Consider the following 25,145-nt stretch of genomic DNA (forward strand, 5'->3'; position numbering starts at 1 on the left):
CTGTAAAATGAAAAAAAAAAAAACTGAGGTTGGGTGGTCTTAGATGGTTAATGATTATTTCCAGCTGATGTGGCATCTGAATTTCAATTACCAGTTCAGCTCAAGCAACTTCATAATTAAATACACACTCATTATGTATTTAAAAACACGTTAATTTAAGGGCACAATGTGGTCTGATGAAACGCAAAATAAGTATGCCATCTAGTGGTGGGTTTTTAGCAATGACATCTCGCTCGGCTTCAGACCAGTTAAACCAGTTAAACATGTCTTATAAAAAAAATGGTGAACACGCCTTACTAAATATGACAACAAAAACAGATATTGTTTCAACAACTTAAGGAGCTTTCAAGCTTTTTTGAATCGTGTTTATACAGTATTAAACATTTGTAAAAAAAAAAATAATAACAATAATAATAATACATAAATAAATAAATAAATAAATATATATATATATATATATATATATATATATATATATATATATATATATATTTATGTATTATTATTATTACATAAATATATATATATATATATATATATATATATATATATATATATATATATATATATTTATGTATTATTATTATTACATAAATATATATATATATATATATATATATATATATATATATATATATATATATATATATATATATATATATATATATATATATATATATGTTTTAGGACGTGTTTGGGACACAAAAATACCGTAAATGGCTGCTTTACTTGGAATTCTCGTTACAGCATGTGTGTCAGCCAATAACAAGGTTGCTACTTAAATACATTGAAAGTTCACCCAAAAATGAAATTCTGCCATCGTTTACTCACCCTTCACAAACCTATTTGAGATTCTTTTTTCCCCTGTTGAACACAAGTTAAGAAAATATTGGAATCTACTTCAATAGTATTTGTTTTTCCTATTATAGAAGTCAATGGTTGCTCCAGTTTCCCCCACCAGTCAAAAGACATGCGCTATGGGTGAATTGGGGAATCTAAATTGTCATAGTGTATGTGTGTACCCAGCAAACAATTTTGTGTTTAATAGACGTCTTAATGACATCTAAACGTAGACAGCCTGGCTAAAACAAGGGTAAATTTCAAAATCAAATCGACAGATTTAATATGGGTAGTCATTCATTTCTGTTTGTTTGATTTATTTGGTTTTGACCTATTCTTTAGACGTCTATTAGATTTTTTACTGATAGCCCAAATTAAGCCTTGTTTTAGCCAAGACTACCATGTTTAGACATCTATTAGGCATCTTTTATAAACAAAAAATGCTTGCTGGGTGTGTCCTGATCTTCCGGGTCGGGGATTGAGCATTGAGCTAACAACCGACTTTGTAAAAATTTGATGTTATGAAACACCAACATGGTGGAGCTAAATATGAACTTCGATATAAACGGCCCTGATAGTAAGAAAGAAGTCAATGGTTACCGGTTTCCAACATTCTTCAAAATATATTTTGTTCAACAGAAAGAAAATAAAAAAAGAAACAATAACTTTACACCTTGTCATAAAAACAGTAAACTGAGGCTACAGTTCACATGCCTTCACTAAACGAGCAGTTGAAGATTGGGAAATGGTTGCCTGGTCTGACGAGTCTTCATTTCTGCTGCAGGATGTGAATGGAAATTAGTGTAAACATGCACGTAAAGATCAATCCTGCTTTGTAATTGAAGACTGGGCTGCTGCATGATGGTGCTGTAAAGATATGATGAATAGTTTTTGGCGCCTTTTTTCTGGCTGTCCTTGCACAGTGTACCTAGCGATGCGACTTCTAGCAGGTGAACGAGGCATGTCAAAAAGCTTAAATCAAACAATTAAAGTTTCTTGACAGTGAATTCATATAGTCAAATTAGCCACTGCAGTAAACAGATCTCAATCCAGAGCACCTTTGGGATGCAGTGGAATGGGTGATTGCATCATGGAAGTGCAGCTGACAAATATATACCAACTACATGATGCCATCATGTCAACATGGACCAAAATCCTGAATGAATGTTTCTAACATCATGTTAAACCTCTGCCTCAAAGAATTAAGGGATAGTTCACGCAATCATTTACTCCCCCTCAAGTGGTTACAGATGTTTAAGAGTCTTTCTTCTGCTGAACACTAAAGAGGTTATTTTGAATGAAGGAAAACCTGAATACTGTGGAAGTCAATGTTTCCAGCTTTCTTCAAAATATCTTCTTTTGTGGTCAACAGAAAAAAAGACAGATTTGGAACTTGTTAAAAGCGAGTAAATGATGACAATTTTCAGTTTTGGGTGAATATCCCTGTCAGGTACTAGTTTCAAACGCCAAAGGTCATTAAGTCTAGTACTAGCAAGGTTTACCTAATAAAGTGGCTGGATTGCAAATTAATCAATTATCCCAGAAAAAAAAAGCTATTTTAATATTATTTTATGCTATTATATATTTTTATGCTACAATTTTAGTAATTTTAGCAATAAAATTGTAATTTTAGATTACAAATAAACACTGAATAGCATTCATTCTAATAATGGACTTGCACAATTTTATTAAATGTAGTTCATAAAAGACACACACATCCACATTTCCAGTCTGCTCAATGTTTAATGAATTAAGCAGATAACAAATAAAAGGTTGCCCACATAGAAATGCACAGAAAAACAGCTTAACAAGGCTAAAGTACAATTCTTTCAACGTTACCTAACAAAAATAGAGATGTAATTGTCAGCGGGCTAAGTGCTTTCAGAGGCATCCACATTGGTCACCAATATTTCAACCGGCTCTTCCATTAGAGCAGATTCACTGAGTGATGCCGATCACTCCACAGGCCAGACGACCACCAGCGTTGCCAGTTTTAAGACTTTCCTCATTGCCACCCTTCCCCAAGTCATCCTCCTTCTCATGAATCTACAGCAGGAAATACACAAGAGGTCGGCTGTTATTGCACAGTTATTGCCATTTGATGTGCCGCTTTTTATAAATGATGTCTTCCTTACCACCATGGTCCTCCCAATAATAGAATGTTGGCCTGACAAAGTCAGCATTGCATCCTCGATTTCAATTTTTGCAACACCACTGACATCAGCGGTCACATTACCCAGGTCTCCGACGTGTCTAAGAGAGACAGTACATTACAGTAATAAAACATCTACTAAACCAAGACATCACACTGAACACATACTGTATTCCTAATGTGCATGCAATAAAACAACAAATCTTTCATTACTTCATTATTTAAAATGCTATTGCAGGATTTTTGCAGATATCATAGTGTCAAATTCAAGACTTTTAAAGACTTTAAGGCCATTAAGTATTACATTTAAGACCTATATCACAATACCAAAAACATGCATACGCATAAAGAGAAAACGCAAAATTAGTGGTAAAACAAATGTATTCAAATTGAACAGTACTGAAGACAGGTTAGATGTATCATTGAACTATAGGAAAAAAAAACAAACAAACATCTTATGCTGTCGCCTGGTGCTGCATCACGCACCTTCGCTGACTGCGAGGGCACCTCAAATGGACGAGGCTCTTTAAAACGACAGGGGCAATGAAAAGAAAGCCACCGTAAAGTCAGACGCATAAACAGAGAAATAGGAAGTTTCAGGAACTACGTCATATCATTAATATCATTCAAGATTTTTAAACTTATTTTTTATGATTTATTAAAATGATTATAAAGATTTTTATAACCATTCAAGATTTTTTAAATCAAACTTTGATGCATCACTTGCTTTTGTTCATGTCTCGAACAGTTCTGCCAATTAATGTATAAAAGCAAAAAAAAGTACACTTACAAAAAACATATTCTGTAATTGTGTACCTGGTTCACTTTTGCCATGACCACTTTTGGCTTAAACTTATCCCTCATGTTTTTTTCAAACTTTAACAAAAGCTTTCATCTTTTCCCACAGCTGTTGCAAACTGGCTAAGAATTATTTGTCATCTGGTTCTCCACTATCACGCATGGACAGATCATAATGGTGTCTGTACAGTCGTATACTCGTTTCAGACAAAATCTCTACAAAGTGATTCTTATTCAACTCAAATCAAATGCTGTGTGAACTGTTCACCCGAGTCTCAAATAATCCTGTGGGCTCCACCAGCTGAAATCACGTCGCACGCATGACGCATGCCATGACATCACATTCGCTGCGTGATAACAGTTCGTTATTGAGTTCAATAATAATTGAGCTCATGGCTGTTGCATGTTGGTCTCATTTGTAGTTTTTATACCGCATTTTATACCACATTTGGACTATTGAAATAAACAACTACAACACCACAAAAACCAAGCAACAACAAAAAATACTTTAAATGAGCATTAGATGTAGTGTTACATGGACATGGGAAAAATAAGACCGGTGCAAAAATATTTAAGACCTAGAACAGCAAATTAAAGATTTTTTTAAGGCCTAAAATTTCGATTTTTAAGTTTGAGACTTTAAGACCCTGCGGAAACTCTGTATTCGATGTTCTGTCTTCTGACACCACACATGCCTAAATTGAGATACAGGCCCATGCGACAAATGCAGATCAACTTTTAAACAAACAGGATTTAAGTAAATGGGACAACTTTAAGGGCAAGAATAGTTTCTGCTTTCAGTGACAATCCGTACAGACAATAAATATTAGCATTTTACTATATATAGATACTGTAAATCATGCAAAACAGATGTATCAGAGCACACCGATAAACTCACCTCACACTATCGGTTGGCCCACCATGAGTTTTGTCATGAGGGTTGAAGTGCGGACCTGCACTGATGCAGCCTGTGATCAAGAGCAAAAAAATAAATAAAAATAGCACAAGTGTGATTTGTGGCCCTTTAAACACATTAAGTGCTTACACTATGAAAGTATGTAAGTGGAGAATTTAAAAACTTTTCAGAGCTGTTTACTCCTTCACTTTGGATTCAGAACCAGGTAAAAATGTCTAATGGTTTTAGGTCAAGGTTATTGGTCCTGATGGGATGAACTTGTACTTTAATGCAGTGTTTCTCAACCATGTTCCTGGAGCTGATGATCTGAATCAGGTGTGTTTGGTTAAGGAGACATGGAAAATATGCAGAACTAATGATCCTCCTGGAACGTGGTTGAAAAACACTGCTTTAATGAATGGAGTGGCATACCCTGACACCCCGTTTACACCTGAAATTATGATGCATTTTGCTCACAAGGAGGTTGTTTACACCTGGGATCTCATTTAATAGGGTGGTGAATGCACAAAATGGGGGGAGAAATGAAGCGATATAAATCATCATGTGGGCCATAATAATCGCTAAATGTTCAGTTTGACCACTCCTTACCGTTTGTGTTGTCACCAAAAGCATGGACGTGGAAACCATGTTTTCCTGGAGTAAGGCCAGTAATTTCACCAGTCACCTTCACTGGCTTCTTTTCACCCTAAAACATACAGATCCCTTGTGTGGTTAACAACGGTTTCACATCACTTCAGAAAACAAGGTTTCATATCATTTCACAAAACAAAAGCGCAGTTAACCAAGTTATGCTTGGCTGCAAAACACATCATACAGACAATTTGTTTCCAAATGTACACCTGGAATGCACTGCATGTTTATCTCAACACGGAATCAAAAGTGACAATATCCTTATTTTGCTTTTTTGCAATGTCACTTATTTTATGAGAGGTTTATCAATACAAGCCATAAATCACCCAAGCTCAACTAATAGAAAAACCACAACATTCAAATCAATTCATGGAAAAAAAAAAATAACTCTTCAACCTTTGTCCTCGTTACAGACATTTTACTCAGATATACATTATGGAATATACAAATATGGAAGAAAAGGTCGTCAAATCGTGTTTTAATAGATTTGAGGGGAATAAAAATAAATAAATCAAAAAAATCAAAACATGCCTCAATGACATATTGAATACTTGATTGAGGTAAAGTTGGTTTTACATCCGCACATTCATTCAGTGACAACTTATGAAATGCCCCCTATATTTTTATATATTTTTTACTTTCAATATTTGGTATGAACGCAAGTTTAACTTTAAAACAACATTAGCACAAATAGTTTGATTGTGAACAATGTTGTACTTTGAAAGTGATTATATGATTTACTATTTAGAATTTGAATTGATTTTCTTTGGTGAAATTATATTATTAAGGAGAAAGACTGAATATGCAAATATACAACTAACTTTACCTCAACAGATACTTGAAGCACTGCTGAATAAAATACAGAAGAACTTCACAATTTAAACATTAAATTATCATAGGGAAGGCTAAAGACAAATTAAAATAATATAACGAGATTTGGGACCAACACAAACAGTAAATAGCGCTAAACAGCAAGTAAATGTGTATTCAGATGCCACACCAATACAGTAATAAGCTCTATCAGCATTTAAAGCGTGCTGTGATCTCTGTCCTATTTGGCAAAATTATGACTGCAAACAGAGATAGAGGAGCATGAGTCAGCAAACCTTTCCCCTTGTAGTAAATTCTTAAGCCTTTCGATAAAGTAAATACCTCAAGAACCTACAGGCAACCTACGCTACAAAGTCTCAATATCAAACTCAAACGCATGGCGGTTCAAGGTTTGCATGTAACGTCTGCTATTGAGGAAGTATATGCGTTAATTAGTTTGCGCGTGCATGGGGGGCGTAGACCTGCCATCTTATCAAAGGTCATTTCTGAGCTGCTTTCAGCGGTTTATTATGGGATGCGACATTGCACAAAATATTAGTAATAGGATGTACAACTCAACATTGTGTTTTTAAACATGTTCGGTCATTTATATTTGCATTGCATTCGCACAGCAAATTCCGTGCAATTGCATGCTACTCTATCATCATGCATACGTAAAAATATGACAACAGACGTCTTCAATCTCGATCATGGAGTGCGTAGTAGTTTCATGCTAGCTCGACGCGCGCGCTGCTCTCCTGCTACATGAACGTCATTTCAAATATGGATCAAAACAGACATTTTTTACCTCTTGATTGAAATAGACGGTGCCGGTCACTTCACCGGTGCCTTTAAGCACACAAACGGCCTTGTTCACCATGCTGACTGTAGATTAGGCAAACTGAGAAGTTGTGAGAGAGTGAAAGAAACCGACTGTGTTTGATAAGAGGAGGCACGTGAGCGGAATCGACCAATGAGGAGGCAGAAAAGAGCGGTGGATGCTGATTGGTTCAAAGTCTGGCGTGTCACGGTGACATAAGGTATCGTTTTGAATGAACTTGTGGAACCAGTTACTTTAGTTATTTTATTAGTTATATAAACTGACACTGAAAGTAAACTCTTGTCACTTTTCTTGCCATTTTAATTACAATTACGACACGGCGGCTTAATGGTTAACACTGTCGCCTCACAGCATGAAGATTGCTGGTTCGAGTTACAGCTAGCTTAGTTGGCATTTCTATGTAGAGTTTGCATGTACTCCATGTGTTGGCGTGGCTTTCCTCCGGTTGCTTCGGTTTCCCCTACATGACAAAGACATGCACTATAGGTAAATTGTATTAACTAAATTGGCCATAGTGTATGTGTGAATGAGTGTGTTTGGTTGTTTCCCAGTACTGAAACAGCATCCGCTTAGTAATAAAATATGCTGAATAAGTTTCTGTCTCGTTCCATTGTGGCCACCCCTGATGAATAAAGGGACTACCCCGAAGAAAAATGAATGAATGGAGTTTCTGAATAACATCCTTTTCTTGCTCAATGTAAGTCACTTTGAAAAAAAAAGTAAGAGTAAAAGTTAAACCAGTTAAACTTAGATGTTCAGACAATAAAAGAAGTTATAACAATATCTTTCTTATTATTTGTTACAGTATAAATATTTCTGATCATAAAGTGGTTTCAATAAGAATGTACATCACATGTATTATTTTGGCTACCTATGTGGTACATTCAAAGGTACAGTTCACCCAAATATGAAGATTCTGTCATTTACTTACCTTCCACCTGTTGCAAACCTGTTTGAATTTCTTCTGTTTAACGATCTTCGAAGAATGTTAGAAACCGGTGGGCATTGAATTTTATGTAATTGGTCCCTACTATGGATATATAAGGCTACCAGTTTCCAGTATTCTTTAAAATATCTATACTCATGTGCTTTACATCAGACAAAAAGCTCACACATTGATTGAACAACTTGAAGTTGAGTGAATAGTTAGTACATATAGTTATTTGGCTCAAATTACACAGTCCTATAGTATTATTCTTTAAAAAAAGAAATATATCAAAACCATGTTTGTCACTTTGACCTTGGCATTTGGTCACATGCATCCTCTAATTCTACAGTCATGCCCTATTCATATACATATACTGTAGACATCCTATTCAAACCATTACAAATGGTTTTGGTACAGTGTCACATGATAACTACCACAAATCATAATAAAACTGGTTAAATATAGTTAAAAGCTCAGAAAAAGCTCAGTTTTTTTATTCATGATTAGTTTTAAATGCACGACTAGAATAAATGTTAAAAACAAGTTGCATAAACCAGTTCATTCATTTGGTATGAAAATATTTTATTAAAACCACCTCCTGTCGCTGAAATATTTGGAGTTCCTATCTCCAAAAACTTAAAAATGATAAAAACGTCGTTTTTTTTTTTTTTTGAATGTTGTAAACATTAAGTTAAAAACATTACAGCAAAAGGGTCTTAATATCATATTTTAGTCAGCGTTTCCAAATATTAAACTCAACAGGGATATCATTGAAAAAAAAAAAAAGCCAGTCAAAATCTACAAACATTATTGGAGTAATGTTAGCATATGTACAGCAAACAATTAATCGTTTCTTTTCCTTATCTTCAGTTTTAATACAACATTCAAGCTTCATTGAGGTGGGACAATAAATTCACAAGGCAACGCTCCACGTTTGCCAAAACACAAATTTGAAAAACTTGGTTTGTGATGACGAAGCAATCCTCATATGCATAAAGCGTCCCACAACAGTTGGACTTTGCTTTTTAGCCAGCAGTATTCAAGATTAGCACTGACACAGAAGAAGCTCATGTGGTCTTAATGAGTAAAGAAGCCTCTACGACTCCTCTTTTTGTGTTTGTTCTTCAGATTTGTTCTCTGCTATGGGTTCTGAAGCTTCCGAGTCTGCTGTAGCTGCAGCAGAAGGTGCTGGAACATCTGGCTTGGCTTCAGCAAGTTCTTTAGTAGGGTTTGCACTGGGCTCGTTGGTATTTGCTGAGAGTCTCTCATTGGGTTCCTCACCGGCCAGACCCAATCGATCGAGTCTATCGTCGCGGTCCCAGCGTGTGCTCCTCTCTCTGCTCCCTGCGGGCCGCTTGGTCCGTTCTTCACCATCGCGGCCACGTTCCCGCTCTCCAGTATCGCGTCCTCGTTCCCTCTCTCCACCTTCGCGTCCTCGTTCCCGCTCTCCACCATCGCGTCCTCGTTCCCGCTCTCCACCATCGCGTCCTCGTTCCCTCTCTCCACCATCACGTCCTCGTTCCCTCTCTCCACCATCGCGTCCTCTTTCCCTCTCTCCACCATCGCGTCCTCGTTCCCTCTCTCCACCATCACGTCCTCGTTCTCCATCTGGACTTCTCCTCCAGCGTTCCTCCCTGCGTTCTCTTTCCCACCCACCTGGTTTCTCTGGCTCCTCGTGCCATCCTCCAAACCGCTCACGTCCATCTGGTCTTTCCCCACCACGTCCCTCACCAAAAGGCCGTCGTCCTCCAAACCAGTCCTGCTCTCGGCCTCTTCCTAATCCGGGACGTTCTCCTCTAAAAGGTCGAGCCTCATGATCATTTGGCCCCTCAGGCCTTGGTAAGCTCGGCCTCATAAAGTGAGGTCCGGGAGGTGGGAACGGTCCCCGGATGCCATGAGGTGGAGGAGGCATGCTGAAACCACCCGGTGGAGGTTCGCGGTGCATCATCTGAGGTGGACCCCTGGGTGGCATCATCTGTGGTGGCATGGGTGGCATGCCTGCCCGAGGTGGGGGAATGGGGAATCGCTGCATGTGCGGAGGTGGCATCCCCGGGGGCCGCTGAAGAGGCATCATACCTGGCCTTGTGCCAAGAAGACCAGGAGGAGACTGCATGCCCATCCCTGGTGGAGCTCCAGGAGGCACCTGGTTTCCTGCAGCATTAATGAAGACAAATTACTTAAATGAAAATCATTCTTACAGTTTATTCAGAAAATATGAATTCTGCCTGTTCACATTAAGCTAAAGCCAAAGATGTTTCTATGTGGTGGACATTTTAAGAGAGACTTCTGAGAGAGATTTCAATGATGCAGATGTAATTGTAAAATTTAGACATAGACATTTTATTTAGACATAAGAGTTTCTGGTTTTACATGAATGCACATCTGAGAAAAGAATGAATAAATGGATTTCAGAAAACAAAATGAGTCGTTTCTTTTGATACAAGGTCATAATTGTTGATGATTCCTTTCAAATATTTTAAAGGGTCATGAAACCCCCCTCTTTCGGTTCAAGTCTACCTCAGAATTTCTTTTTCAAAAAATGCTTCATGATGAATGTGGAGCGCTGCGAGCACCGGGAAGAGTGGGCTTGACTGGTGGCAGGGGAGAAAGAAGGTAGCAAACAACTGTAGTCAGTTGGCTCACAAAATGAGACCAATCGTGAGGAGACCCATGATTTCATAATTTACAAAGTTAAAATGCAAAGAAATAAACGGAAATTTAATGCCCTGCTAAATATGTTATTTGTTATTTCATAACGCATAACCACAATTTGTTCTATCATTATAAAGATAATCATATAAACACTATAAACCAATATATATATATATATATATATATATATATATATATATATATATATATATATATATATATATATATATATATATATATATATATATATATTCCAACCAATAGCCCTGTCGGCTAATCTAGAGAATTTTAAACATGTGCGAACACAGCAGCACAGATAGACAATGTGTCTGAATGGTAACAAACTCAACTGATAAAAGACAGTCCACATTCTCCAATAAGAAAGATGGACTTCGATAAGAAAACTCAGCTGTGAATAATAAAGCGAAACTGACGCATCATTACTCCACTAGCAGATTGGCACTACGTCATCAATTTTGATCCCGCCCCAAAAATTATTTTAAACCCTGAAGATGAAATTAGCTGACGAAAACTCAAAAGTATCCAGTTTTTCCCACAATTAAACTAACAGGTGCTAAAGTTCTCTTAACTGATGTTCAACACACACAAATCTGTTAAAATAGCAAAACAAGTACTGCAGGGTCTCTTGAACCTTTAAAGCTAATTCTATAGAATTTTGTATTAAAAAAACAAATATTTTGGGGGGAAAAATTATGTACAGTTTAAAGAAATATCTAGTGTTAAATAAATCTATACATAGACCCACCTGAGTTGAACACATCTGCTCCATCAGTGCTGATTTTTGGGCCCAGACCTGCTGAATCATTCGACAGGTTTTCAACAGAGCTGCCAACTACAGCGATTAAAAAGGCAAAATGAGATTAGTATGACTGTCTCAATATTACACAGGAAGAATTACTGCTGAAATCCATACCACTAAATTAAAGCTAAAGTGTATAAATTGAAGACTGCCCACCTGGAGGCATCCCGATGCCTGCTGTAGGTGGAGGAGGGCCAGCAGCACCCATATGGGGCATGGCACCCGGTGGGAGAAATCCTGAAAGAAAAAAACTATACGTGTTGGAAAATGGACACAAACATCTATAATTAATGCTGTGTGAGTATTATTTCTATACCTGGTGGCATCTGCATGGGGTTAAAGGCTGGCCGCATGAAGGGACCTGGAGGTGGAGGAACACCAGGTGGGAATGAGGGTGGTGGGATGTTCATGTGTGCTGGGAATCCCGGAGGTGGGACACCAACTGCTCCTATTGGCTGGACAGGAGGAACCTGAAGATGAATAATTAAAAAAAGAATAAATAAATAGTACAAACCCAAACTTGAATGCATATGAATCAGGCAATGTTGCTTTACCTGCATAGGTATGACAGTTTGGGTCTCTTCCACTTTTCCCACCTCTGGCCGGCCGTTCTGAGACTCATCAGTCTTCTGTTCAATCTGAGAGTTTCGCCATTCTGTATAAGGATAAATCACATATCACTGTGTGTCCTCAAAGCTGACAGATCAAGCAGACTAATATTCTATGTCTTCAGAAGAAGAGTATCAAATAAAAAACAATGCTTTAAAGCAGGGGTGTTCAAACTCAGTCCTAGAGGGCCGGTGTCCTAAAGAGTTTAGCTCCAACCCTAATCAAACACACATGAACAAGTTAATCAAGCTCTTACTAGATAAACTATAAACTTCCTGGCTGGTTTGTTGAAGCAAGTTGGAGCTAAACTCAGCAGGACACTGGTTCTCCAAGACCGAGTTTGGACACCCCTGCTTTAAAGCATTTCTTTCAAATCAAACCTACTCAAATTGCAGTAAACAATGGTATTAGGCTACCAGGCAAGCTTTGGTGTTTAACAATTTTTGTAAAACCAGACAAAATGTATTTGCTTCTGACAGGAACTAGAGCCCAGGTTGGACAAATAGTTGAATACCTGGCGCAAGAGTGTCAGAATCCAGCATCCCTCCTTCTCTGAATACGTCCAAGTCCTCCATCTTTACCTTGGACCATGGAACATAGGTAACACCCAATTCCACATCCCAATACTGCTTGAATTCAGCCTTAATGCCCTTATTTAGAGCCCAGGCAATCTGGAGAAATACAGTGATGAATATATGACTGTGAATAAAATGTAAAATATATTACAAATAAATAATAATATGAAATATAATTAAAACTTGTATATACTCTCTGTATTATTTCAATGTTCTAAAATATAATTTATTACTGTGATGAAACAGTGAATTTTCAGTATCATCATTTCAGTCTATGATCCTTCAGAAATTGTTATAATTTGCTGATTTTATGACGCTCAATATTTTATACAAACCGTTATAAGCTTAAATGATTCTTTCATAAATTGAAAGTTCCATATAAAAACTATCAATGCTATAACAGAGTTTCTGCAGGTTTCACCAAGTTAAAGTTAAGCCTTTAAGACATTTTAGAACCATTATGAATAAAATTTTAGACTCATAAAGAGCTAAATGCTATTTTTACTTGCCCTATCAAAAAACTATTCAAATGTAATACATTTAATAATACAACAATATTAATAATTTAGTTTGAAATATTTAAAAATAATTTTCAAATATATCCATTCACAAACCTTATAACCCTTACCAAGAATAGACCAAAACATAGCTGTAAATTACTTCAGTCTACAATAACAATAATTTAATAATAAAAAAATTTAGATCAGGTCAGTATCCTCAGCAGTAAATAAATGAAGAACTTTTAAGCAAAAGTTACTGCAAGGAAAGTTTTAGAAAAATGAAGACTTGTTAATAAGATGTAAAGACCTACAACACAACATTTCAGTAGATTTAACACTTTTTAAGGCCTACAATTAGCTTTTGAGATTTAAGACCCCGCGGAAACCCTGTATAAATGTATTGCATCTTTGCTAAAACAAAAATAAAATAAAAAAATCCCGTTTAAAATACTTTTATTATTATTATTTATTAGTGTTTCTGCATTTTAGTCTTTTATTTGATCAGTGTATGAAATGCACTAATACATTTCTGGCACTACTTGTATCTTACATGTTTGTTCTATTTATATTTCCTATTTTAATTTCTACTTTATTTAATAATGGAATTTAAAGTGGAAAGCAAAGAAAAAATGTGCATTTGACAATTATCATTCACTTTATTTACTTTAATTGATCCGTTTTCTGTTATCATCTTATACCTTAATGGCTTTCTGGTTGACTTTGTATGGACCTCTGCTTAGTTTTTGCAGGGCTCGATAGGCATCTTGACGATGAATCATGACAATGTAGGCACAACCTCGTGGAGGAATCATCTATCAAAATCAAATAAACAACACATGGCATTAGGTTAGAAAGCTATGAGCTACACATTAAACAGAACGTACAATAATAATCCAGTACATACATTAATTGAATCTATCTGGCCAAACTCCTCTAGTATAGAGGCCACGTCCTGCTGCTGTGTCCTCTTATCCAGCTGACCCACCCATAGAGTTGTGCTGCACACTGAAAGAGAGGAACAACTATTCATTGAAAACAGGAAGAAGGTTCAATAGGGTCAAAGGTGATTTCTATGCACATTTTGTCAAGTAAATCTCCAGCATGTGCTTTCAGATGGAGCAGCATTTACTACACAGGTTTGTAGTATACTGACAAGCTATGCAAATTCAAAGTCAGTCACCCTAACTGGTTGATAATAAAATGAAGATCATTCTGTGATAATGACAAATGTCTGAATTTACAACAGCTCTGTGTAGTAAATGCTGCTCCATCTGAAAACGTGTGAAAATAACACATCAACATGTTTTTACTCTAAGCACGCTCGATTAAATCAGTGAAAGCAGTGAAATCTTCAGCTTATTAGGAAATTACTATGGTGATTTCCTGGGTTTTTCCTACAGCAGGGTTTTTAATCGGTTGCAAATTGAGAAATGATTTTCTGAATGTCTCCTGATATTCTCTTGAATCAATTTGGAGTTCAGTTTTTAACACCAGAGGCGCTGTATGCTTTATAAACAGCAACACTTTGCTAATCCCTACACATTCCACTTGAATGTAAAAGAATCATTAATAAAGAGAATGATTCAATGAAAATTAAGTTCAATTGACCACTTACAGCAGGGATGTCCAGACTTGGTCCTGGAGGGCCGGTGTCCTGCAAAGTTTAGTTCCAACCCCAATCAGACACAGCTGACCCAGCTAATCAAGCTCTTACTAGGCAGTATAGAAACATCTATGCAGGTGTGTTGAAGCAAGTTGGAGCTAAAATCTGCAGGACACCGGCCCTCCAGGACCGAGTTTGGACACCCCTGACTTACAGTAAATGATCGAAAGCACTTGCTCACTAAAAGCATATGATTAAAAACTAGCCTAGAGCCCCATTTGTTGTTTGACTCAAGATATAACCATTATGCACCCCTAAAATCTAGGCATCGATCCATGAATAACAACATGTATCGCCCTCCAAAGGGCACTTTGAAATGAAAAGAAACATGACCGCCATACTGAAGTGTTGTTCCAAACCAAAGTGCGCAAAACTGGCTTGTTTGAAGGGCCTTTTGGAATGAAGGATTTGAAGGGTACAATTGATGGACACCTCAGGCACCCATGACGTATTCATTGTTAGATGTCACACAGACAGATAGCTGTTTGACTTTTGGCAAATACTGTGATATTTATAAATAAAGTTATAAATAAAATGATAATAAATTCTATTACAATGATATATACGTTAAAACATACATGCATAAATAATGAAAAATAAATAAACAAGGCGCAGCCTGCACAATCTACTCATATTTCCAGATTTCATAATATTACAGTTTTGTGGGTGTCAACCAGCAGACAAAAAGTGCGACAAAAACACCTCCTCGATTGTCTCGTTATGACAACGCAGAAGTGCGTTCCAAAAAATTATTTTTTGACCACTGCACCCTTCATCCCTTTGAAGCAGTCACTTTAAAGGGTTAACACTTTGAAGTGATTAGAGCATAGGGATGAGCCCTTCTGAATGAAGAGCAGCATCAATCATCCAAACCCTAGTCTCTTCTTTGCTGTTTTTTTGGAGTTTCCACACAAGAGCGCCCTCTATCCATCATCTGAGATTTCACAGAACCATACTTCCCGGATGTGCATGACAATCGCAGCTTTGCATAAATGTGTTTGCAATTTTATTTCGATGAATCACCCACACCTAAGGTTCAGTACTGTGTTATGAATACTTAGAAGTGAAAGTGGCCTTCTTACCACTGAGTGTGTTATTTTTAACAGGAGGGAGGCCTTTCTGTCTTCGTTCTCTTTCCTTTTCTCTGTCTCTCCTTTCCTGAGAGCGCGAGCGAGGTGACTGACGCCGCCGTTCTCGAGACCGAGACCGAGATCGTCGATGCCTCATTCGTCTAGACCGGGAATTGGATCGAGACCTTCTTCTTTTAGGAGACCTGAAAAAACAACATCCCCATTTACAATTTACTATATTTTTCTAGGATTTCATGTTTTTGTAACATATCACAGAATCCAATGATATACAATTACAATGATTTACAATTGCAGAAGAAATTTAAATATTTCATATCATCTTGATGAGCCATTCTTCTGGTTTATCCTTGCAAAAAAAGACTATTTTTTTTCATGCAGAGTTAAAATACACACAAGTGTGCATTTATTTGTTAATTAAACATAGCAGACAAGGAGCATGTGTGTTGTGTAAAATACAGGGAGCTTACGAAGGTGTGTGGAATAGAAGTACGTTTTGTTGTGTTTAATGGTCAATTGCAGCATATATTTGCAGGAAACCAACATGCTTTTAAAGAGAGAGTTCACCTAAAAGAAAACTTATGTTATCATTTACTCTCTTTCATGTGGTTTTAAACCTTTATGAGTTTCTTTCTACTGTTGGAACACAAAAGAAAGTATTGCTGGGACCCATCGATCTCCATAGTAGGAAAAAAATTCTGTATATTTGAACAAGTAAAAGGTGATTAAATTATGAAAGAATTTATCTTTTGGGGTGAATTATCTCTTTAAGGCAGGCGAAGTGAAATAAAAGTCTAAAATGTTATTGTACTGGTTTATGACCCTCTAACCTTGCCGCAAGGACTCAAAATAAAAACTGTGAGCTTTAGATGAATGGTTATCGTTGTTCATAAGGATTTTTGTGTACACACCTCGACCCCGAGCGTGATCTTGACCTCTTGTCTTCATGGGCAGACCTCGCAGATGCATCTGAATTCATCAGACTTTCCTGTGACAGAATCGAATAATGATTAGTGTAAGATTTAATGGCAGTTTTTCCCTGTTATATATCAGTCAATTTTCACAATCCTTTTACCGCATGTCCAGACATAAGTTGATTGAAGGCCTCATTTTGAGGAGGGAAAGCTGCGTTCGGCTGCCCCATTGGAGGCATCATGCCTGGATAGGGCTGAGAGGTCATGAGACCAAAGCCTTGGACCTGTCCATTTGAAGGTAGAACAACCTGAGCACATCAAAACCAAAACATGACTAGGGAATAATAAATCACAGATAAATGTCATCTGATTAAATATTAGGCAAAAAATGCCTTCCAAAAAAGGAGGCTGTGATAATCTACCTGTTGGCGCTGTGATACAGCCATCATATGCTGTTGAAAGTGCTGCATCTGATTGGCTGGAGGAAATCCTGGGACAGTTTGCTCAGGAAAACCCCTGTGGAGACAAAGATTAACCAAATTATAAAACTTGCTCAAAAGTAAGCATGTTGTGCACTTCAACATTTAGTAAAGGAGATGCTGTATACATAGCAGGTTGGACAGACTGCGCTTCCTCCTTCTTGGCATCCTCTCCAGCATCTGGCTCATCGTCATAGTCAAAGCGGTCAAGAATTGTCTAAAAAAAAAAAAAGAGGAGGAAAGACACAAAAGAACATACTCCCATTATCTTTAATAAAGATTTTAATAAACTAATACAATTACAAACAATTGAAAATATTGTTCAAAAGTTTAAGCGCTTAAGATTTTTTAAAAACTTTTGAAAGAGCATGTAAATTTAAAAATATACTAAATAATACTACATTGGTATTATTAGTAGTACTGTTGTGTCATTTTATAAACATCAATAGAAATATTACATTACATTTCTACGCCAACTAATCAGAATTTTTTAGAATCATCAATCTTTCAATTTCACACAATCCTTCAGAAATAATGCATACATGCTGATATCTAGTCATTTTAAATTTCAAAAACCAATGTTCTGCATATAATTTTTGTGGAAAAAGTGGTACAGGATTGGACTGCATCATTTTAATCATGTATGTAATGAACATGTATGTAACTTTAAATCAATTTTATGTCTATTTTGATCATCATCATCTATTTTTACTTAATGCCATGCCAGCAATAACGGCTATGGCAAAATCATTTCCTTATTAAATATACATTTAAAAACCACAAACAACCAAATACATAAGTTAGAGATTTTTGTCTCTTTTGGTCATTCTGAAATGGGTCATATGCAATTAAACTTAAAGAATAAAAATAAAAAAACACTTAGGAATGGTATTTGACTACTGACCACATTCCACACAAACTCTTCCATACCCTCACTGCACACCATCAATATGTAGCATGCACTGCTCTTTAACCAATCCACACTTAAAACAAAAGTGACTACAACTATATGTACACCAATTCATTGTACACATCGCTGTCAACACTGCCAATTTTACATAGTCCTGTTTTTTGGGAGTATGCTGTTGTATGTTGTCTGTTTTTTGCACTGTCTGTTTCTATATCTAAGCTTTTCACTCATCACAGCACACGTGCTGCGGATGATGTGACAATAAAAGTGATTTGATTTGACTAATTCCTGCAATGGCTTTCAGATGAGCAGTTCTTGTGTGCTTCTAAATACCAAAGTAAGTTGAAAAACATTTGATCTGATATATCACCTTGTCGAAGGTGGCTTTCTTTTCCACAGGCTGCGGTGCGTGATGGATGTGCTGATGTGGGATGGTGGATGGGGGTGCTATAGCCTGGGCTTGTAGATGGAGATGACTCCTGTTATTGTCCACCACCGGAGACTGAGGTTTCCCTGGTGGCTGAAAGTTCTGCAGCATCTGCTGAAGCTTCAGAAAGCACGAGTAACTATGACTATCTCAACAGATTTTATTTTTTTGGTGTATGGTACATGTTTGCAAAGAGTTCTGCAGAAAATGCAGTGCAATGCTAATAATCCGACTAACCTGCTGTCCTTGAGAAGACTGAATTAGCTGAGCAACTGCAGCAAAGGCATCCGAGTTCTGAAGCTGAGGCACAGCTGCTACAATTGAGTTTGTCGTCACCACAGGATGAGCCTCCTGTTCCCTCACGGGAGACTGTGGAGAAGCTGCAGAAGCACATTGACAATAAGCTTGTATATTTTAATAGATATTTTAAATTGCATGTAACAAGCTAAAACATTTTATTATAGGAAAACTTTCGGCAGGGTAGTCTGGAAACAGTTTTGATTATTGATGCACAAATTACAGAATCACAAATCTGATTTGATTCAATGAAATGGACAGTTTTAGCTAATTCACACAAATAAACTTTAAATAACCAGAGCTTCAATCAGAAAAAAACATAAAATTGACTTAAAAAATGATGCTCTTATTCATATCTAAATATTATCTAATTATGCACCTATTCATATCTAAATCAAATTCGGCCACTGAAGCTTAAGGATGTTTGGTTGATCAACAAGAAACTTGAATTGAAGTCACAATTCTGGTTGGCTTTATCAAAAAATAAAACATGTTAAAACAGGCTGAATGTATTAATGTGCTATATTTTTAATAAAAGCCCACCAAAATTATATTATTTCATCCCATACAGTGATTTAGTTTATTCAGTATACTTGAAATAAACTAAATTGATTTATTCTTAATCTTGTTATACATGATTTGTAGCTTCAAACGTTTATCATAAATATACCTTCAATGGAGAGATGAAATCTCTCAAACTTGGTTAAAAATATCTTCATTTGTGTTCAGAACTTCAGACGATGAATGAAATTCTTGAGAGTTTACAAAGACATGATGATGATTATTTGTGAGGTAAAATCATACTGCAGTGAACTATTGCTTTAATACACCTACACTTTAGGTCAATAACTATTTAAATGTTTTAAAAAGCATTTCATACTCAAGGCAGCATTAATTTGAACAACATACTGGGCTATATTACAAAATACAATACTAGAATTGTATTATATTTTTCTACTTTAGCAATGTTTCTAAAGTTGCTTTTAGTCAATTTAAAGTTTCCTTGATAAATTATTTGCAAAAAACACATTTTTCATAAATGTAAGACATATTTTCACATTTCTCGCACAAAAAAATGATAGTAGATTGTATTACCAATCTCAAATGAAAGAAAACTGTATCTTACCTGCATCTGGGCCATTGTCCAAGCCTGAGGAGCTGCTGGACCCAGCAGCCATGTCCAACAGAGGCTGAATGACCTCGATCTTAAACACTCCATTCTTCTGCCACAGGTTGAGCACTCGTACTATCTTACTCTGAAAAAAAAAACACATAAATATTCAAATCATTAGTCATACAATGACACATCTAAATAAATCTTTTATAGTCTTTATATTTAAATACTCTCACCCGATCTTCAGTGGGACACAAGCATAGATTCTCAAATGTCCCAGTGATGTTTTTAGTAAACCTGGGTCCAAACACATCTTTATCTGCTCCAAACTGATGCCGTGACTGTCTCACAATGGAATCCACCACATAGAGACCGGGAACTTTGTACTCCGGTTTGCACTGTGTACGGAATAACATTCAGTAACTAAATACAGCCAACAATCATTCAACTTTAATCAAGTTCCGACAGGCACCTACCTTCTTTATGAACTTTTCCACTATCTGGACAACATGCTTGTATAACTGAAAGACAAAATGTTTTCAAATGTCACTGCGTTCAAGTGTCTTTGACTACAAGCCTCATGGGTGACAAGTAAACAGATTTAAATCATATTCTAACTAACCATATTAAGTATCCAATGTGAAGATGCGTGCAATCAACAACAAGACAGACTTACTTTGATAGCTTTTATGGCAGATTTGGTGATAGAGATCATCTTGGCCCTCGAGATGGGGGGCTTGGTGTCCATCAAGGAAAACAACTGCAATGAAAACCAGATGTACAGTAGTGTTAATGCATAAGGTGCTAATGAGGTTTGAGGTCCTACAGGAAGCATACAAACATCATTACTGAATAATCACACTTAACACTGCCTTCAAAATATTTTACACCAAAAGGATGATGTGTTTTGTTTTATAGATACTAAAGTATTATACTTATTCTGTGCTACAAATATATCAAAAGATATAGCAGTACACATTAAAGCAGCATTTTATTTCCAATGAATTTATGATTTTGTAAGGCATATTCTGTGAAATCTAGCTTACAGAAACACTTTATAAAATAACAGAAGGCCTTTCATAATTTATAGCACTGTTTACAAATACAGATGCACCATAGCATGCTGGATCGAAATTGAATGCCACATTCACACTTGAAGTTGATTTTATTGGATTTCTAGTAGAAAGGAGGTATTCTAAAGCTTGTTGTTAAAATGCTTTCTCGTTTTCTACTTCAATATGCAGAGACCACTGTAATAACCGTTTATCATATGCTGATGATTTTCCTGGAAACATAAACATTGTGATTTGTTTTGTTAATGAAATGCAACAGTCTGGTTCCCTCAAGGTCAAATTCAATCATTTTCTTCACAGAAACAAAACTTATAATGATAACAGCATTAAAGACAGATCTACTGTGAGCAATGGGGTGGTTAATCTGTGTTATTTGCTTTTTGATCAAGTTAATAATCGGCATTACTACATCATAGTTTAATAACTGTTGAAATGCAAAATTCCTAATGAGAAAAATATTCATGGTTTTGCCAGGAAAGAAAATCTGCAAATCAGAGAAGCAAACTGAACAACCCTGTAAAAAAAACTTCCTTTTTCTTAAAACAAAGACTGTAATGTTGTGACTTTCCTCACGTTGCATATATCTTCAACATTAACTTCCATTAAAATCCATTTGGAAGAAATACCTTTTCAAACATGGTTGCTGAACAAACGTGTGTTTAGTTTGTTTTCAACAAAAACACTGAAAGAGTTTTGGCTGTCTGCAACTCACATGGTCGCCCACTAGAGCTAAGCAGGGCTGTGCACAGTCTGCACCCGGATGGGAGACCACATGGGAAAGCTAGGTTGCTGACAGAGGTGGTGTTAGTGTGACCAGCAGGGGGTGCTCAACCTGAGGTCTGTTCGGGTCCTAATGCCCCAGTACATTGACGCGGACTCTATACTGCTCAGAGAGAGCTGTCTTTTGGATAAGATGTCGCTAAAACTAGAGGAGAGTAGGGGTTTACCACTGGCATCCTGGCCTCTGTCCATCATGGCCTCATAACCATCCCCATATCACAATGGGCGTCATCACACCGTCTCCTCTCCACCAATCAGCAGGTGTGCGGTGTGGTGCAATATTAATGCCGTCAAGTCATCCAGGTGGATGCTGCACACTGGTGGTGGATGAGGAAATTCCCTCCAAAAATGTGTAAAGCGCTTAGAGTGTCCAGAAAAGCGCTATATAAATGTAAAGAATGATTATTCTTATTATTAACAATGGTGCACCTAAACAGGGACCTGAAAATGCAGATTTTTGAAGCTCGATTTAAAAATGCATTTTTTTGGAAAACTTTACAATATCATCCCTGCATAAACTACAAAAAACTATTTTTTGTGGACAAAGACAACCACATAAACAAAAATCGGTTTGCAAGTACGCTGTCAAAACCTAAAAGAATAATTTGCTCTATTCCCCGTAAAGTTTCTCATAGGGATTTATAATGAGAGTTTTCATTTAATGAATTCATTTAAACATCGTGTTCAGAAACATACACCCCCTCAAGCGTTCTTATTTTGCACCTTAATATAAATGTACATTTTGTATAATACATGCAAGCGCTTCAAAGTTCATGTTTTCTGATAAGTATGTGTCTGTTCACATTAAAGAGCAAAACTTTTAAGATAGTTCACCCCAAAATAAAATTGTATTCACCATTTACTCACCCTCAAGTGATGCCAGACCTTTAGGAAATTCTTTTTTCTGTTGATCACAAATCAAGAAGTTATTTCGAAGAATGTTGGAAACCGATTCCCACTGACATCCACGGTAGGAAAAACAAATACTATGGAAGTCAATGGCTAATAGTTTCCAACATTTTTCTTTTGTGTTCAACAGAAAAACACAAACTCAAACAGGTTTGTGACAAATGGAAGAAGAGTAAGCACTGATAGAATATTCATATTTGGGTAAACAAATAAACCCTTTAAAGAATCAAGTCATGTTTAGCTCAGATTTGATCTTAGATCAGCTTAGATCAATATTGGTGTACATATAAAAAAAAAAAACAGGCAAAGGCAAATTATTATGTTGTGGCTCTTTATTTTACATGTTCAGTCTAGACGCTACAGTATAGACTGTACATATGTCAACTAAAACAATAGAAGACTACAGCTCAGGGCCAGGAGCTGCAGTAAAAAGTTTTTAACATAACAGCACAGTGATTGAGTTTGTGTTGAGGCCATGACTGATTATTTAGCTGACTAATAGGGGGATATCTGCTAAAAGAGACAGTTCACCCAAAACTGAATGTCATCATTTACGCTACCTTCACTTGTTTCAAACCTGTTTGCATTTCATTCTACTGTTGGACACAAAAGACAGTATTTTAAAGAAAGCTGAAAACAATCAATATTCATACTATTTGTCTTTCCTAAATATCATTTGTGTTCAACAGAAGAAGAAAAGAAAGAAACTCATAAGAGTTTAAAACCTATTGAGGGTGAGTAAATTTTCATTTCAGGGTGAATTATGCCTTTTATAACAAGTAAAAACTTTACCAAATAACAGTTCATATCAACATAAACTCAATGTTTACTTTCTTTGATAACGTTGAACTCCAGTAGGCAGAAAGAATAGAACTCATTTGCATTTCTTAAAGATACAGTAAAAAACATCCTCTCAAAAATAGATACTCAAAACTAAATTTGACGGCATTTTTATGCAAATTCCCCATGGGACTTGACAAACAAGTCTAACTAAGAAACAATTTTGATATCTCTATCGTCGGCGGACACATTTTTGTATAATTAACGTTAGCCGTTTGAGCCCATTATTGTTTATCTCGACCATAAACGAACAATACGAAGTTACTGAAGGAATGAACTGTGACAGATTACGGCTGTTTCCTCAAATGCACTAAAAGCTGCAAACTCGTGGCTGCACAGATAGCATTCGGTGACTGTAAACAACATGAGAACTAATCCGTGTCTGATCATAACGTTACATCTTCAGCACATGAGTGATTCATACATGCTAGATCAGACGTACGAAAGCAGAAACTATCATGCAAAATGTCCAGCAGCAGATCACGCTCTCTATTATGATAACCAGGCCTGCTGTTATGGCGTCAAACCTATCGTAATACACAGATCTAATGATTCAGGCTAATATTTATAAAAGGACGGGGTGTTGTGGTCAGCTATACCCAAGCTCACAGCATGCAGCTACGCAATTTAAACACTGAGGCCTTCATCTGCTCTGGCCCTTTGCAACACATTGAACGATTGTGTTCACCAAACCGCCATTTTGCAGCCGTTTTATCTGCCCGAACACGCACACACCTCGTGATTAAACGCGTTGACGGCGTCCATGGCGTCCCGTCTCTGCTCCGCGGTCGCTTTCTCGGGTAAATTCAGAAATATGTGTGGTACTGTCCTCCAGCAGGCCGCCCCAACATGTCCGCCCCTGGCAGCAGACAGACAGCTCGGACTCGGAGTCGGCGCGGTGCTCGCGGTGCAGGATGGGATTGAAACGCTGCTTTGGCGAAGCACGAGCACTAGATGGCGCTGAGAGCACGCAGGAAAAGTCGAGAACGAAATCAAATTCCTTTTGTGATAAAAATATATAGATATTTGCAAATTTACGCGCGCAAATTTATACGGTAAACATATATGTTGATCTGGTTAAAATGTATTTTAAATATATGCTAAATATATGTTGTTATGGGGTGTGGGATTGCCTGCAAAATTTTAAAATACATATCATTTTTACCTTCATGTACCAAATGATATTTAAAATGAATTGCAGGGCAGGGGCGCCCCCAAGGGGTGGGATACGGCCACCCTTGTGTAAACTGTGGCCACCCCAATATGATTTAGTTGTTGATATTATTAATTTAAATGTACTTACGTAAATTCACAATATTTTAATAAATGAATTAATAAATAAAATGCAGCCACTAAATTATTATTATATTATATAAATTGCAACATTTCAAGAGTACTTAATAGAATTAATTAAAACTTCATTATTTAATTTACCAGAAACAAAAATATAACATCATTATTCACAATATATACACAATTCATAATTCTTTTGTTTGCCACCCCAAGATTTGGTGTGGCCTTACTTGGCCACCCGTAAGAAAACTTTTTGTGGGCGCCACTGTTGCAGGGTCAAGAAAATG

The 25,145-nt window shown here is 36.7% G+C and overlaps 2 protein-coding genes across 3 annotated transcripts; both read right to left on the reverse strand.

Annotated features, from left to right (window-relative positions):
• Positions 1–2,563: 2,563 nt before the first annotated feature.
• Positions 2,564–7,094, reverse strand: sod1 (superoxide dismutase 1, soluble). Its single transcript, NM_131294.1, is given in 5 exon segments — positions 2,564–2,886; positions 2,976–3,093; positions 4,689–4,758; positions 5,295–5,391; positions 6,955–7,094. Coding segments are annotated over 5 exon segments (465 nt in total). The 5' UTR covers positions 7,027–7,094; the 3' UTR covers positions 2,564–2,778.
• A 1,382-nt stretch (positions 7,095–8,476) lies between these two features.
• Positions 8,477–24,445, reverse strand: scaf4a (SR-related CTD-associated factor 4a). 2 transcript variants are annotated; one of them, XM_087270582.1, is made up of 20 exons: positions 24,301–24,445; positions 20,640–20,723; positions 20,440–20,484; positions 20,200–20,361; positions 19,976–20,105; positions 18,790–18,932; positions 18,496–18,672; positions 17,344–17,432; positions 17,159–17,252; positions 16,898–17,044; positions 16,734–16,810; positions 15,817–16,007; positions 13,976–14,076; positions 13,770–13,883; positions 12,511–12,667; positions 11,942–12,042; positions 11,704–11,857; positions 11,544–11,624; positions 11,334–11,420; positions 8,477–10,066 (listed from the first exon to the last, which is right to left on the reverse strand). In XM_087270582.1, exons 1-20 carry the CDS (start codon positions 24,328–24,330, stop codon positions 9,012–9,014), a joined length of 3,219 nt encoding a protein of 1,072 aa, XP_087126708.1. In that variant the 5' UTR covers positions 24,331–24,445; the 3' UTR covers positions 8,477–9,011. The 2 variants fall into 2 exon arrangements, with proteins under 2 accessions (XP_087126708.1, XP_087126709.1); XM_087270583.1 differs by having other exon boundaries at positions 22,684–24,445.
• Positions 24,446–25,145: the final 700 nt, after the last annotated feature.

Source organism: Danio rerio, chromosome 10 (assembly GCF_052040795.2).
Source record: "Danio rerio strain M-AB ecotype USA chromosome 10, GRCz13ab, whole genome shotgun sequence".
Lineage (NCBI taxonomy): Eukaryota > Metazoa > Chordata > Actinopteri > Cypriniformes > Danionidae > Danio > Danio rerio.